The 15,910-nt window shown below is 36.9% G+C and overlaps 1 protein-coding gene across 1 annotated transcript in view; it reads left to right on the forward strand.

The window, feature by feature from the left end:
* The window catches only part of rftn1a (raftlin, lipid raft linker 1a), a 51,897-nt gene extending 36,962 nt beyond the window's left edge, over positions 1-14,935 (forward strand). Inside the window, exons 4-11 of the mRNA XM_022665314.2 lie at positions 432-543; positions 2,284-2,553; positions 4,103-4,436; positions 8,306-8,509; positions 9,812-9,921; positions 10,529-10,632; positions 10,717-10,792; positions 12,523-14,935. Of these exons, the coding sequence (XP_022521035.2) occupies positions 432-543; positions 2,284-2,553; positions 4,103-4,436; positions 8,306-8,509; positions 9,812-9,921; positions 10,529-10,632; positions 10,717-10,792; positions 12,523-12,900 (1,588 nt within the window). The 3' untranslated portion in view covers positions 12,901-14,935. The remainder of the gene's footprint in view (positions 1-431; positions 544-2,283; positions 2,554-4,102; positions 4,437-8,305; positions 8,510-9,811; positions 9,922-10,528; positions 10,633-10,716; positions 10,793-12,522) is intronic.
* The last annotated feature ends 975 nt before the right edge of the window (positions 14,936-15,910 follow it).

Consider the following 15,910-nt stretch of genomic DNA (forward strand, 5'->3'; position numbering starts at 1 on the left):
GTGGTTTTGGAGTAACACTCTAATGCTAGTTTTCCTGCTGTAAAACTCAGCTCACCTCAGTGAGGGTTTTTCCAGTCCTCCTGTCCGGAGGTACAAACCTTACCGCGAATGGAGATTCTGGACCAGGCCTGGACCAACAAGCACCTGGTGGGACAATTTTGAAAATGAAGTAGTTGTTGCTGAGGAGTGGTATGGTGTTTCCGTGTGAACGGGGATATTTCTGAAAACGCTGCTCATGTGGACGAAGATATTTTTCAAAAACAGAGACAGAAACCTCCGTTTTTAAAAATACCCAGGTTCGTGTGGACGGGGCCTAAGATATCCACCTGTTACAGGTTACAGTAAATATTTTTCAACTTCTGTCAGTGTTGCTAATGTTATGGCTGATTAGTGTATGAGTTTTTTTTTTTTGTTTTTTTGTTTTCTCTCAGTTGTTCAGAGAACGCCGTGCTGAAGTGCGTGAGACCTCGTCTGGAGACGGACGTGTGCTTCTCGGGGCTCCAGGCTCCTGCTCCGGAAGTGATCCAGGGCTACGTGAAAAAGGTCAGCTTGTGTTCTTTTCAGTCGGCGGTCAGAGTCGGTTCATTATGCTGTACATGCCGTCGAGAACAGTGCAAATAAAATAACGAAGCACTGGGGACTGGAGAGAGTGAGTGACACCCCGCATTCACCGCCTTTATTCACCCGCCATTATTCCATGACCTTTCTGCCTTTTCAGTAAGGACATTTATATAGAGATAAGCTGTGTTTGACTGTGCCTGTGGCTGCTTGTGAGGATGTTTAAGCCATGTGACATTTACTGATGGTTTAAGGGTGTGTGTTTGTGTGTGTGTGGGTGTTGTGACAACAGGTCTGCGCGAATGTGTATCTGGAAGATAATATAAAAAAATAATTTGATTACCCTTTTCTAGCTGAAGAGTTCACTGAATATGAACTGATGATTAACTCTGGATACTGCAGTAGGGAAAATGTCCCACGCTGACTTCAGATAAACATGAATATTCAATAGCTATAGATGGACAAAGAACAATAATATGCTTATTATAATGGCCTGTTATCGTGATCAGCAACAGTGTCCAACTAACTGATTAGTTCAGATTATATGCAGCAGTGCTGCTGGAGTTTTTAAACACCTTGTTCACTTACTGCTCCACTAGTCAATTTAAAATGTTCTGCACAGAAGAATAATACTAAAGTCAGAAAAACTATGAAGAAAAGCGTCTGGAATTATTTAGTAAACAAAAAAGTGTGAAACAAACCAGAATATGTTTTATATTTTACCTTCTTTAAATGAGCACCTCTTGCTTAGATGACAGCTTTGCACATTTTTGTATTTTCTCAGTCGGCTTTATGAAGTAGATTCACCTGGAACTTATTTAATCTGATTGTTTGCCTTGTATTTTTAGCTGAGAATTTGACATTAATTTTGAGCAACTTGAATTTTTTTTTACTTAAATTTTTGCTTTTAAATTTGTTAACGCTAAAAAAGTGAAAGTGAAAATGATATTGAAAAATGCCAGTGTTTAATTAAGAGGCAAAAAATAACATGCCGTAATTTAATTCAAGCTAGAAATAATTCCATGCTAGAAATTTAAATGAGACTATTTACTTTCATAAATAGCTTTCAGTTAACAGCTGTGCTGAACTCATCAAGAGTTAATTACTTGAATTTCTTGTCTCTTAATGTAAAGTTTGAGAGCATCAGTTAAAGTAAAGTAGTGAAGAGGTAGAGTTACAGGTATACAGTGAATAGTGAATATTTGAGTAATGTTCTAATCCAGGTTATGAGAAGCAACAACTACTCAACTAAATAATGTGACTAAGGAATCCTGAGGAAAGTATCCTTAGGTGCAGTCACCGCAAATACCATCAAAATGTTATGTTGAAACTGGCACTCATCAGGACCGAACCCAGGAAAGAGCGAGAGTTTCCTCTGTTGTACAGGATAAGTTCATCAGAGTTACCAGCCTCAGAAACCACAAGTTATAACACTATTTTGTTTTGTTTAACACTTTTATGTTACTACATGATTCTGTGGGGGTTTTCTCTCATGTGGGGTTCTGAGTATTGAAGAACAGTGTGAAAGGAGGAGACGAAAAAAGTAGTACAGAGAAACACATACAGAACTACACTCTATAATTATTATAAATATAAATAATTTGCCTTTCTCTAAATGAGGCCAAATTACAAGTTAAAATAATCAAATAATGAGATAAATCTTTATAATCTTTAATCATTTCTTACAGTAAATTGACTCCACCAATTGTCTCTTGTTTCCTGCAGGTTCAGGACCTGGCTGATTCTGGGGTTCTGTTCGTAGGATTTCTGCAGCAGCCTGGTGGTGGTCCCTACTTTCTGGGACATGGTGACACTGAGGAACTCTCCTCTTTACACTCCAGCCCCTCTCCCATACACCAGCACCCAGAAGCTCCAGCACTCAGCCCGAGCAGCAACCACCAGCACCAAGACCAGCATAACAACCACTGCAGGAATGGAGACCATCTGAAGGACCAGCGAAAGCAGAGCTATCAACACAAGACATCTCCAAGCTGGGTATCTATCTACTCGTCTTTAAAAAGTCGTAAAAATGAAAGTTTTTCTAAAAAATGCCTTTTTTTTTTCTTTTTTTTTAACTTTAACTTTAAGACAGCTTACACTGTGTTCGCGCTAGACAAGTTGCCTGTGTCGTCCCACGTGTTTCATTTCTGCGCGTGTCAAAGCTCAATACACATGGTGCATCATGGTTCAGGTTCCAACAAGAAACCAGGCACGAAAAAGTTGTATTGCTTCAACATCCCTAAAAAATATATATTTTAAATGTTTATATAAAGTATGTATTTGATAACTAAATTAAGATCACTTAAATGGTTAAAAATAAATTGATACAGTTTTTCATATAACATTCACCATCCAGTCATTTTTAGTCCCGTTTGAAAAATATACATTTTGGAGGCAAAATATGGTATAAATATGAGGAATCGCTTGACCACTTTATTCTGCAGCTATGAATCCAGAGCTTGTTAGACTCTTGGCCATTTCTGTGATTTACCTGCGCTGGAAACACAGCCATTCCTGCAGATCAGATGTTTTCTCTACGGTGGTACAAACGAAATGCAAAAGGAACCAAAAACCCAAAGAAATGCTAATAGCCAATCAGGTTAGAATGTCTCTTTACCGCATCATAATTCATTTACATAAAGTTGAGAAAATTTAAACTCAGTGTCGCTCTGCTTTGTCGCTTCTCACTTCTTGTTAAACGAACCAGAATATGTTTTATATTTTATGCCACCTGCTGGATTTTCTCAGTCAGTTTTATGAGGTAGAGTCTCCTGGAATTCAGGCTTTCAGTTAACAGCTGTGCTGAACTCATCAAGAGTTAATTACTTGAATTTCTTGTCTCTTAATAAAGTGTTTGAGAGCATCAGTTAAAGTAAAGTAGTGAAGAGGTAGAGTTACAGGTATACAGTGAAAAGTGAATATTTCAGTAATTTTCTAATCCAGGTTATGAGAACTAAATTAAGAAAAAATAAACTTTTAAGAAAAAATGAAGGTTAGTCAATTTAAAAAGAAGAATTTCAAGAACTTTAAAAGCATCCTCAAGTGCTGTCACCGCAAAGACCATCAAGATGTTATGATGAAACTGGCTCTAATCTGGACCACCCTAGTTCCCCTTTTTGTCTTTGCACTAAACTGTTAACCCCCCTCCTGTTAGGTTCATTCATCAGGAACAGCAGTGGTGTTTTCTGAGTCAATTTGACACATTTTTGCATGTTTAAAAAATGTCTGGAACCAAAGAAATCCTAACAAGCAAATATTTAATTACTAACTTTGCAATTTTTTCTTAGTTTAGTTTTTGTTTTTGCAGGGGTTGGTTACAAATACATTAGATGAACCATTTTTATATTATATGTTGATTACACTAACTTAGACAAGCAGAATAAGTTTCATGCTGAAAAAATACTTTTAACAATTTTTCTTAGAACTTCAAACTTTAAAATGGTTTGTCAGAATATACAGAAATCACATCTCACTGTAAAGACTGTCGGAGTTGTATTAAAAAGTATTAAAAAGCCATATATTTTAAATTTCTCCATATATGCAGATACCCTGTCCAGGTCAGGACTGTGGAAGTGAGGCTCATCAACAGCAAGAACCAGAAAGCTTCCAGTGCCGGACCCTCCCGCAGTCGTCTTACCCAGCTGAAAATCAAACCTCAGATCTTCAGGACTCTGAAGCTGGACAGCAGAGACAGACAGAGGCTCACAGACACCAAGACACAGAAGACGGGTCTAGAAGGAGCTCAGAAGAACCACACCCAGGTCAAGAGAACCGTCCTCTACAGACCAGCAGTGAGAACCAAAGGACAGAGAACCCGGGTCAGGTCAGGAACCCCGACAAACCTGGAAAAACACCCGGAACCACACATTCCCTCAATCGTGAGTTACAGTTTCTACCATAGCAATACATAAACACAGTCTTATGCAGGTTATGTCAATACCTTGGTGATTATCGTACAATGTATGGGCACTATCCTCAATAATTATAATACAATTAGTAGCTGAGCTTATTATTACTCATAGACTGACTTAATTCAGAGTCATTTTGGTCAAATATTTATTTTTTTCGTGCTTTTGTTTTGTCCTGTAAGTCTCGACTGCCCCTATAAACACTTAAAGCACCAGAAAAAATCAATCCATCCGTTTTCTGTGAATCAGCTGAAAGAGTTTGGTATCAGGAATCATATGCTTCTATGAGCTGTTTGGCTCCTCCTACATTCTGACATCACATTAAGGAAACCACCCTGGCTCCACCCCTCACCTGAGCCCCACCCACTAGATCAGATGAAGAAACACCATTTTGGTTAAGAACCTCAGACAGTACAAAGACTTCTTCTGAGGGTGAGATCTTTACCTACTGTCCGGGGCAAGTCAGTAGATAAGAGAGATGTGAGAACTTTCAAATAATGAGTTTTGAGCTTCTATCACAGTTAAGCATGAACTACCTTATTTGTGTTTTGCCATTTAGCACAAGCGAACACTAACGTGTGGTACACGCTTAGCATAAACATGGGGCGTGGCTTATTGAACAGCTTATTTGCATAAAGGTCACAGAGCCCTTACATGGCTCATTCTGAAAGGGATTGAAACTGGTAAGAATAGAGCTGAAGGTAAGATCTTTATCTTTATGTGAGAGTGATTTTGTGTAAAGAACTTCATGATTTAATATGTCCCCTTTAATCACTAGTTTTAACTAATTTAAAAATAAAACCGATTTAAGCAACTTTAATTCTGTTTGAGATTCTGTTAAAGGTTAGAAAACTTTTGTTGCTTTCAGCTAGGGCTATGTGATATGACCAAATATTAATATCCTGATATAGGGAGTTTCATATCTTGATATCACAATATATCACATTTTCTGTGATGCATTTCTTAAAACAACCACATTGAAGGCTTGTTTAGCATTAAAATAGTGTGATATATTAAACAATTGACAAAAACTATTTTTTGGTGAGAAGTTCACGTTAAAAAAAAAATAGACATTGACTTCTACGTACCAAATCCAATAAGACCATCCACACTGTTATTAGTGAAAAGTGCAAAATCCAGTGCCTGTCACATTATAGCAGTTCATCAGAGCCCAAGGCAGGGAGAGGTCACTTACACCTGAAGTTTTCACTGATGCTGAGGAATATATCGGGATTTTACTGAGACGTATGCTGCTGTCCAGATGATGTCCCTTCCTGAAAAGTCTGTAGTTATTTCAGAAAAATGAAGCCTGGCTTCATTCTGCACTCACTGCACACTGCCACTGTTCAGGACTGTGAGAAGAAGGGAGCTGGGCAGGGATGACCGCGGACTGTAGAGAAGCAGAAATCTTATTTTAAACAGGAAGAAAAGGTGAAAAGTCTACCTGCACAAACTTAGTGACAAATTAAAAAAAAGGTAAATTCAATTCACAAGATAGTACAGAAATTATATTCAATATTTCTCTGCACATGCTCACAAGATGCAGCTGCTAATGGTTACTGACAGTGTTTATAGCTAGCACTATTCTGTAATATGTTTTTTTTTATGCTTCTTTGCACTTTCTTCTGTACTGATCGGCATATGGCATATTTGCAGTTTCCATTTGACTGATTATTTATAATATTCCACATATTATTTGTTAATGTAGCAGTGCTTGTTATCCGTTATCTGTTAAATATTGCATATTTGCACTCATCCAACTGCACTGGGTACTTAGAATATTGCACTTAAACACCGCTTCATTTGACGGCTTGCATATAATGTTTCTAACCCTCACATTTACTATGCGTATGTATTTTTATATATTTTTTATTTATATTGAATTTTAAGGAGAACACACTGAAAAAGTTCAACATGATTCAATGACATTTAAAGGTATTTGTACTCATAACATTCTATATATGTGCCAAAATGTGTCTCAATTACATTCTTTTCACTGCACTTGAACTCTTTATTGAAAATATACAGAAATTAGAATTTTCTAAACCAAACGCCGAATTTGTGCTACATGCTTTTCAAAGTGTAGTCGTTTTTAACATGGGCTAGGTAACCGCATTGTTCCCACCTCTAATCTCTACTCTTTATTAGGGTAGGGTGCCGTTTGGGACATAGCCATTTTTATTTTTTTCAGTGGGCACAGCCACCGTTGCAGCATGTGGATCCTAAAGCTTAAAAGACAGAAGACTCCTGATGTAGAGATTGGGTACACAACTAAAAATACACCAGCTATTATTGCCAAAATTAAGGGCTGTAGCTGTGATTAAGACGCCTGGAACAGGATGGAAGTGTGTACACCCCCCACCACACACACACACACACACACACAGTGGGAAAGATAGTTTAAGACAGAACTTCCTTCAAAGCTCACTCTAGGATAGCTGCACAGGCTGGTTGTATCCAACTACAATTGGTCATCATTTCCGCATTAAAGAGAAACTAATTCTGCTTTACTTTTCTAACATGTTAGAATGTGCTATGTTCTATACAAAACACAAAATCACCCTCTCATAAAGAGATCTTGCCAGCTGTACTCTTACCAGTTTTAGTCCCTTTTAGAATGAGCCGTTTAAGGGCTCAGTCACTTTTGGGCAAATAAGATGTGCGTTTACCACACTAGAAGTAACATTAGTGTTCGTTTGTGCTATAAGGCAAAACACGAACAAGCTAGTTCATGCTTGACTGTGATAAAAGCACAAAACTTATTATTTGAAAGTTCTTACATCTCCTTTACCTGCTGACTTGCCACTGACTGCAGGTACAGATCCCTCCCTCAGACAAAGTCTGCTGGCTAAACCTAATGCTGTGTACTGTCTGAGGTTCTCAACCAGCAGCCCAAACGAAATGCCATTTCTTTAACTGATCTAGAGGGCGGGGCTCTTGATGGATGAGGGGTGGAGCCAGGGTGGTTCTATGCAGATTTCCTTATTGTACCTTGCCACAAAAAAACCTTATCAATTACAGATAATATGGAATCACTGCTTTTTCAGTCAACGTTCAGACTACACTTAAAATGTATTGTATGTTATTATTATGCTTCATTTTAATTCCTATGTTTTTATTTTTTTATCATTAGTCATTTTATAATTTCTAACCATTCTTATCTTTTATTTTACTTTACTTTTATTATTATTATCTTTTCTTTAGTTTATATTTTATACATTTTTTACTTTTTGTGTCAAATTATTCTTTTTTTTTATACATATAAATTCTATATATATTCTATTATATTCTATATTCTATTACATTATACGTCGATTGAAAAAAATTTTCTTTTATTTATAATTTTTTACTATTTTTTTCCTTTTTATTTTTAATTTCTTATTAAATGTTTGCAATCCCTTTTAAACTGTAAATGCTCGGATGCATTTTTAATGAAGCTCACCCTCAATGTATTCTCGAGTGAAAATAAATGTTTATTGATTGATTGGTTATGGCCTGGGTTAAGAAGGAGATTACAGAATACATTAGATAAATCTGTAAGGCTCTAAAGAGGTTTTCTGTGGACAGATAGTCTTAGGTCTTTCAATATATATATATATATAAATTAAGGAATATTTAAATTCTTGAGTATTGTAGGTCATTTAATTTAAGCAAATGTAAGTCATTAACTATGTTGGATCTTACTGGTGTTAAGATATAACTCAGGTGGACTTGACCTTCTCATAAGAAGTCAGAGGATCCAGTTGATAAGTTATTTTATATAAGGTATATTTAGAAGTGTGTAAATAACTGAATAACTGCACATTCCCCCAGTAAACTTCTGTCTCTGTGTTTTACAGGTGTGCAGGTGTTTGCCCTTTATAACCACGCTGTGGTGCTTTCCGGGTCTCCAAGGTACTACTCCCTAAGAATTCCACTGCAGGTGCACACGGAGGCGGGGCTTATCTCTACAGTCGACGCCCACTGGCTAGATCACATGACCCAGCACTTCAGGAGTGGTGCTCAACTCATTGATGGCTACTTTCACCTGGGGGACGATCCTGGTAAGGAGGCTAGCAACACAGTGAGAGAAATAAAATTGTGAAATATTTTTTGACTTCTCATTAAAATATTTGTCGTATCGATTGTCTTTAAACATCTGGACATTTGATTTTTAAGTAAACAATATAATTAAAATATGGAGGTAATATAACCAATGCATATCAATGAAGAAATGTCTGAAGATTCTGTCCAGCTTGTTGTCGTCATAGAATCTACAGCTGAAAGAATTCTGCATGGAGGAGTGGGTAAAACTTCACATTTGATCAAGGTTTACAAGACATCAAATGTCCAGATGTTTTTTTTCCCCCCAGTAAGACAGGTTTTCCTAAGTGTCTGACTTTTTCCACTTCCACTGGCTATAGTTGTGTATTGTCAGTGTCACCCAAAAACATTTTGTCTCTGTTTTTGCAATTTTTTGCCATCTATCAGTTTCTGACTTTTCTGACGTTTCTTTAATATACAGCCTCCTTAATGTACAGTACCAGTTAAACGTTTGGACACACCCTAAATTCAGTGTTTTTTCTGTATTTTAGATTAATACTATAGTTGTCCAAACTATGAAAAAAGTTAAGCAAACCAGAATATGTTTTATAATTTAGATTTTTCAAAGTAGCTCCTCATGTTTAGATTATCATTTTTACAGATCTCTGTTATATTTTCTCAGTCAGTTTTATGAGATAGTCACCTGGAATTCAAGCTTTCAGTTAACAGCTGTGCTGAACTTATCAAGAGTTAATTACTTAAATCTCTTGTCTCTTAACGTGTTTGAGAGCATCAGTTAAAGTAAAGTAGTGAAGAGGTAGAGTTACAGGTATACAGTGAATAGATGAATATTTGAGTAATGTTCTAATCCAGATTATGAGAAGCTACAACTACTCAACTAAGTAAAGAAAATGAAGGTCAGTCAATACAAAATAATTTTGAAATTATCCTCAATTGCAGTCACCACAAAGACCATCAAAATCATAATAATGATGGAACTGGCACTCATCAGGACTGCCCTTGAAAAGGAAAGCCAAAAGTTTCCTCAGAAACTAACAGCTCCCCAGATAAGAGCACCTAAATAATTCACAGAGTATTTTGGTTTGTTTAACACTTGTAAGTTACTACATGATTCCTTATGTGTTCCTTCATAGTCTGAATCACTTCACTGTGCATTTACTATGTAGGTTTTTTTAATGACTTTAAGGAAGTGCAAGGTAACTTTTAAGCTCTAGTGATCATTTTTCAGGTTTAAATAAAATAATTAATCTTATTCTACCTCTTCCAGAGTGTAATTATTTTTCCACCTCATTTCCCTGTAGAATCGTCCTCCACTATAGAAAGTGTGTTCATATTCCAGAGCGCTTCTGAGGACATTATGACAGCCACTACCTACGACGCCATTGTTGTTGAGCAGTGGACAGTCATTGACGTAAGATCTTACTGATATTTTACTGATTAATATGTACTGAGCTATTCTAAAGCCCTATCCAGACAGGATTAATTTTTTAGGGGGTCCTGGGGTAATTTTCGTCTGTGATTTTATTCCGGTCCAGAACGATCATGTATGTGTTTTTTTCAGACGTCCTCTGAGAAAATTACAGGCTGAATTATCTACTGTTTTTTTCTGAACTCCGTGCTCATCTGGTAATTTTAGTCCTGTCCGGACGCACATCTCTGAGTTTTGTCTCCTCGTGTTTAATAAAATAGCTATTTGTCCACTGCTGTGCACCGTAATTACACTTTTGGCGCTTGGGCATTTCCACGGAGATCCACATTAAAAACACAACAGCGAGTGGAAATGGAGGAGCTACTGAACCCGATGTCATGTGACCGAGAAAAAAGCCTAAAAACTCACCGATCTTCAAGTTTTGTCAATTGCGGACCGGATGCAGGAGTTTTATCACTGAGTAAAAGTGTGTAATATTTTTCACGGACACCCCCTGAATTCCATCCGGATAGAACTTAAGAAAGCTCTTTTTCTTATGTATCCTCACCTACTGCTCTTTAGAGCTAAAGGCCATGTGTTTCCTCTGTAGGGTGTTGCAGTAAAAACAGACTACATCCCTCTACTCCAGTCCCTCGCTCCGTACGGCTGGAGGCTGATGTGTGTGCTGCCTACTCCCATAGTCCGAACCAACAGGTATTTATTCGTACTAAACTGAGCTTTAATTCTACAGAAACAACACATACAGACTGTAAACTTTGTTTTGGCTTTCTGTCTTAGTGATGGCAGCTTGGCCACGAAGCAGATCCTCTTCCTCCAGAGACCTGTTCTGTCCCGCAAGAGGAGAGACTTCACGGTATTTATAACACACACAACATCAGCCATAACGTTAACACCACCAGCTTAATGTTAAGTATTGTCTGGGCCATCAGAAGTGTCACACAGGACAAGATTAAAGCTCTTTATAGCCTTTTTCTTACAGCTAAAATGTTTTGCAAGCATCACTGCTAGAAGCATAAAAGGCAGTTCTTGCTCAATGTGGCTCCTGTTTACAGATAAAACCCCACCCTTCAACAAAAAATGAGGCTGCAAGCAGACATACAGCTCTGGAAAAAAATTAGACCATTAATTCGCAGGAAATGAGAAATGGCTGAAATAACAAAAAAGATGCAGAGCTTTCAGACCTCAAATAATGCAAAGAAAACAAAGTTCATATTCATAAAGTCTTAAGAGTTCAGAAATCAATATTTGGTGGAATAAACCTGTTTTTTAACAGTTTTTTCAATGCAACTTGGCATCATGTTCTCCTCCACCAGTCTTACACACTGCTTTTGGATAACTTTATACAGCTTTACTCCTGGTGCAAAAATCCAAGCAGTTCAATTTGGTTTGATGGCTTGTGATCATCCGTCTTCCTCTTTATTATATTCCAGAGGTTTTCAATTTGGTAAAATCAAAGGAACACATAATTTTTAAGTGGTTTCTTTTTTTTCCAGAGCTGTATATGTTGTGGCTTTAGTGAGGGACCCTCTTTTACCAGTAATTTGGTTGCTCTTATCTGCAGAATGCTGTTTTACCGCTGATTGGTATACATTTTGATTTATTTTTATTATGTATTATAATTTATTTCTTATCTTATAAGGTATAGTTAGTTAATTGTTCAAGCATTATTTTGCATCTTCTATAGTTTTATATTCTTACTGTGCTTGCTACTGGCTGCTAAATTCCATCTTCCATCTTTCTATCCATCCATCCATCCTATCATCCATCTTTCAGGGTTCTTACGGTCATGAAAAACCTGGAAAAGTCATGGAATTTGAAAATAGCAATTTCCAGGCCTGGATACGTTTTGGAAAAATAAAAATACCCTGAAAGTTTTGGAAAAGTCATGGAAATTTGGTCTACAAATCTTTGTGTTTCAGTTTATCGATGGAGAAAATCTATTTTGAGCTACAAATACATCCATCAGCTCATAGTTAATTCAGTAATTTAAGCCTACACATTAGAGCTCTCAGTATCTGACACACATTAAAGATTGTGTCGACATTTTTATAAGATTCTTTTTAGACCTAGTATAATAAATTTTTAATATAGTTTTAGTTGATTTTTGGTTTTATTTTCCATGTCTGCAATGGAATGGTAATTAAAATTTGCCTTGAAGGCATGGAAAAGACATGGAAATGTATTGAGTAAAACATGTATGAATCCTGATCCTATAACTACATTATAAAGTTAGCTGAGAAAATGCCTAGATGTGAATCTGAAATATGAAACATATTCTGTGCAATAAAGTGCAAATACTTTTAAAATAATAAAAAATAATACATCAAATTCTTGATTTAATTCTAGTACAGTATACAGCAGCGGTTTAATATGAATCAGTATTATTTGTGATTGTTCGAGCCGTTAAGAGACAGTTTATTTCTGTCCGCAGATAAAGAGCCTGCTAAAATTAGCTCAGAGCCCTGACAGACCTGTGAAACAGAAACACTGCTGGCAGTTTGTTGATTTGAGACGCTCAGAAGATGACAAGGCTTTAATTGGTGTTTGTGTATCTGTGTGTGTGTGTGTGTGTTTTTTTTTTAGAGGCTTCATCTCAGAGGTCGCAGCAAGAGGAACCTGAACAGTAAGGAAAGCGTGGGGAGGGATTTACTGAGTGCTGCGTCTCCAGCACCTCCAGAACCTGAGACAGCGGCGGATGAGAGGGAGGGATGGATGAAAGACGAAGGAGAAGAAGAAGAGATGGGTAACGGACAGACTGATAGAGCGACCTCAGAGAGGAACAGTGATGATTCTAGGACTTTACAGGTTATTCCACACAGTCATGGAGCTCCAGAAGAACTGGAAGTGAACAGAAGTGTAAGGGTTCATGAGGACAAAAGGGGCGGAGTCACATGCCTCCCACAGGAAGAGGAAGTTAGGCCGCTGGTTCCGGAGCGAGCGCTGTTCTCTGGAGTGTGCTGAGCCTGGTGCTGTTTAACACTGTGGTTAATAATAAGGTAACACTGAGACACCAGATTATGAGGTACATATACCCCGTTAACCCTCTCTGTAGGCCTGTAAATGACTGTAGCTCACTGTTGCTGTGCCGTTTATCAGCCATCCTGTTCATCAGTGGACTTCTATAGGACCACCACTGACCAGATATTTACATAGTAGAATACCGTATTTTCCGCACCCTAGGGCGCACCGGATTATAAGGTACATTATGCTAGTACTAGTAACACTAGTAAGGAACAGGGGTGTCACCATGTTTACCTTCCAATTTAGCAGGTGAATTTAGCAGGCTAAGTAATCAAAACTGTAATCTAAAAAAATATATATATACTCACAATTATAACTCTGAACTTCAGTGGAGTGACTTTACTGCTTCTTAATAGCTGACTGGTAAAATATATACATAAGGAGCACCGGATTATGAGGCGCACTGACGATTTTTGGACAATTAAAGGATTTTAAGTGCAAAAAATACAGTATGTGGTACTGGTATATAGAAAAGTTTAAATCATTGACCTAATCTTGATCTAATACATACAAGAGACAATTAAGAATTAAAATGTTCTGCTAGTCTGCTTAAAAACACTTAAAAATTCATGTATAAATGTATAAAAACCCTTAAAAGCCTTAAATCCATCTCCCTTTGTCGTGTAAACAAGAGGTACCTATATAGAATAATGATGATAAAGATAATTCTTTATTCAGTAAGTTATTCATAATACAATAACTACATAATCAACACTACAAACATTGTGAGCAAATACAGGGACTGAAAAGGCACAGGCAAAAACATAATGCTTATATAATTATGCCTGTCCTACAATCCCCCTCCTGCAGTCCCTAAAGAGAAAAGAAAAGAAAAAAAAAAAAAGCCCTAAAAATTGTCAGTGTGTGTGTCCCAAAGGTTTTAAAAATGCAAATAGTACAAACATTAAATACAATTTTGTTTTTATTTTTACACCTTGCTGCTTTCGTAGTTTACAAACCCGATATGCAGGTTATGCCTAGTTCACAATTAGGGGTGGGCGATATGGCCCTAAAATAATATCACAATATTATTATATATTAATATATATATTTTTTTTTGCGATAACGATACTCTTGGCAATATACTTTTTTTTTTTTTTTTTTTCAAGAATTCACTACTGCAACAAAATGAAAATTTTATTTTATTTCATACGATTTATGTCACACCCCTACCTGAGATATTAAAAATACAAGAATTTGATCAGATTTGTAATAGAAGTCAATGATCCAGAATGTCATGATACTAATAATGCACTCCAAATATCTCCATATATCCAGGATTAAAGTAAAATAAATGATACTGGACAGATATAATCTGTCTCTAGTAGATATAGAATGGGAAATGAGAACAGTGTGATTTTTTCTTTTGCTAAAAACAGTAAAAAAAAAAATATATATATATATATATATATAAAAGTAGTACCCTGATGTGATAATTAGGGGTGGGTGATATGGCACCATATTTTTAGGGTATAATATTGTTCACGATATTCAAAAATGTTGGCGATATTATTGTGTACGATACGATATAGCACACCTCGATACACAATACACAATTTTAGCCTGCTTTTTCAGTCCCCCCCTTTGTGAAATGCTTTAAAAATAAAGATAAAATTAAAGTTCACCGAGCCGTTGCACATTGATCGCCGATGAGACATTTCCTTGCATGGGTAACTCTGTGCCTCTATCACTAGCACTGTGGCCTGTTGGGAGCATCGGCTTAAAAGTGGCGTATTTCTGAGTGCTGGGGGAGAACAGAGATGGGCTATTTGACAGAAGTTCGTACTCGTTATCGCGTTCCTTCAGCTCAGTTCCATTTCACACCGGATTTCTGATTAAACAGAGGAGACCCTGGCCACATACACCACAGGTCAGAGGAGCATTCTTTACTTCAAATAGAAGAGTACAAATACATAATACTGATTGTTCTTTAATATTATTTTTTTGTAAATGTAAAACTTTACTGGTCTGCGTAGTCGAGACTTTGGTTGGTTTTTTGGGGGGGGGGGGGGGGGGTTTGGGCACAATATGTGTTGGTCATCATCTTGTCCCTACGTCCACTGTCAGTTCTAACCACAGGAAACGCTGTTAGCTGGATATTTTTGGTTGTTAAACCATCACCAACTCAGCAGTGCAGCCAGCATACACTCCTACAGCCCAACACACAAACAGACCAGCTCAATTTATCAACACCTTCTAACCATCTTAACACCAGCAGGTAGTTCCTGTCCGCTGATCTACAGGGTAGAGGGTCTGATAAATTACGCAGCAGCAGACTGAAACAGTCCGTAAGTATAAAACTAATTATAAATAAAGTGTAGATATCAGGGTATGTGGTGTATAGATACAAAAATATATATCAGTCTAGTGTAGGAGGATGAGTCCAGCACTAAACTGCTACTTACAGTTTTTATTTCAATGTGTAAAAAAAACAACGTGATTATGGTTGTGTACTGTCAAAAACTTAGCGATACGATACGGATCACAATACAAGGGTTATGATTCAGTATATTGCAATACTGTAAACAACACAATATATTGCAATTCTTTTAAATTGTTATAATAAAAAAAACACAATTATAAAATCTGAATAAAATAATGGAACCACCTCTGACACCAATCTTTACATCTAGGCAGCTGATCAGTCTACACAAAGTGATTTGTTATAATGTGTAAAATAAAGAATATTAAAGAATGGGAAATGGGACACTGACATGGCAAAAGTAACTAGTCAATGTGAGGTGAGTAGGGTTGAATACTAGTCAGTGTGCTCATGATGGTGGGGACAAGTATATTATGCGTTCTCCGCAGTGCGGAAATTATAGGGCCCTATAAATGCCTTAAATGTAAACGTAAGTATTGAATGCAGAATTTGTTGGCTTTTGTGGGAGATGGCAAAAAATTAAATAAAATTTAAGAATTAATAGGAAAATGTGTATGTTGCAAATAC

The sequence above is a fragment of the Astyanax mexicanus genome, chromosome 3, assembly GCF_023375975.1.
Source record: "Astyanax mexicanus isolate ESR-SI-001 chromosome 3, AstMex3_surface, whole genome shotgun sequence".
Classification (NCBI taxonomy): domain Eukaryota; kingdom Metazoa; phylum Chordata; class Actinopteri; order Characiformes; family Acestrorhamphidae; genus Astyanax; species Astyanax mexicanus.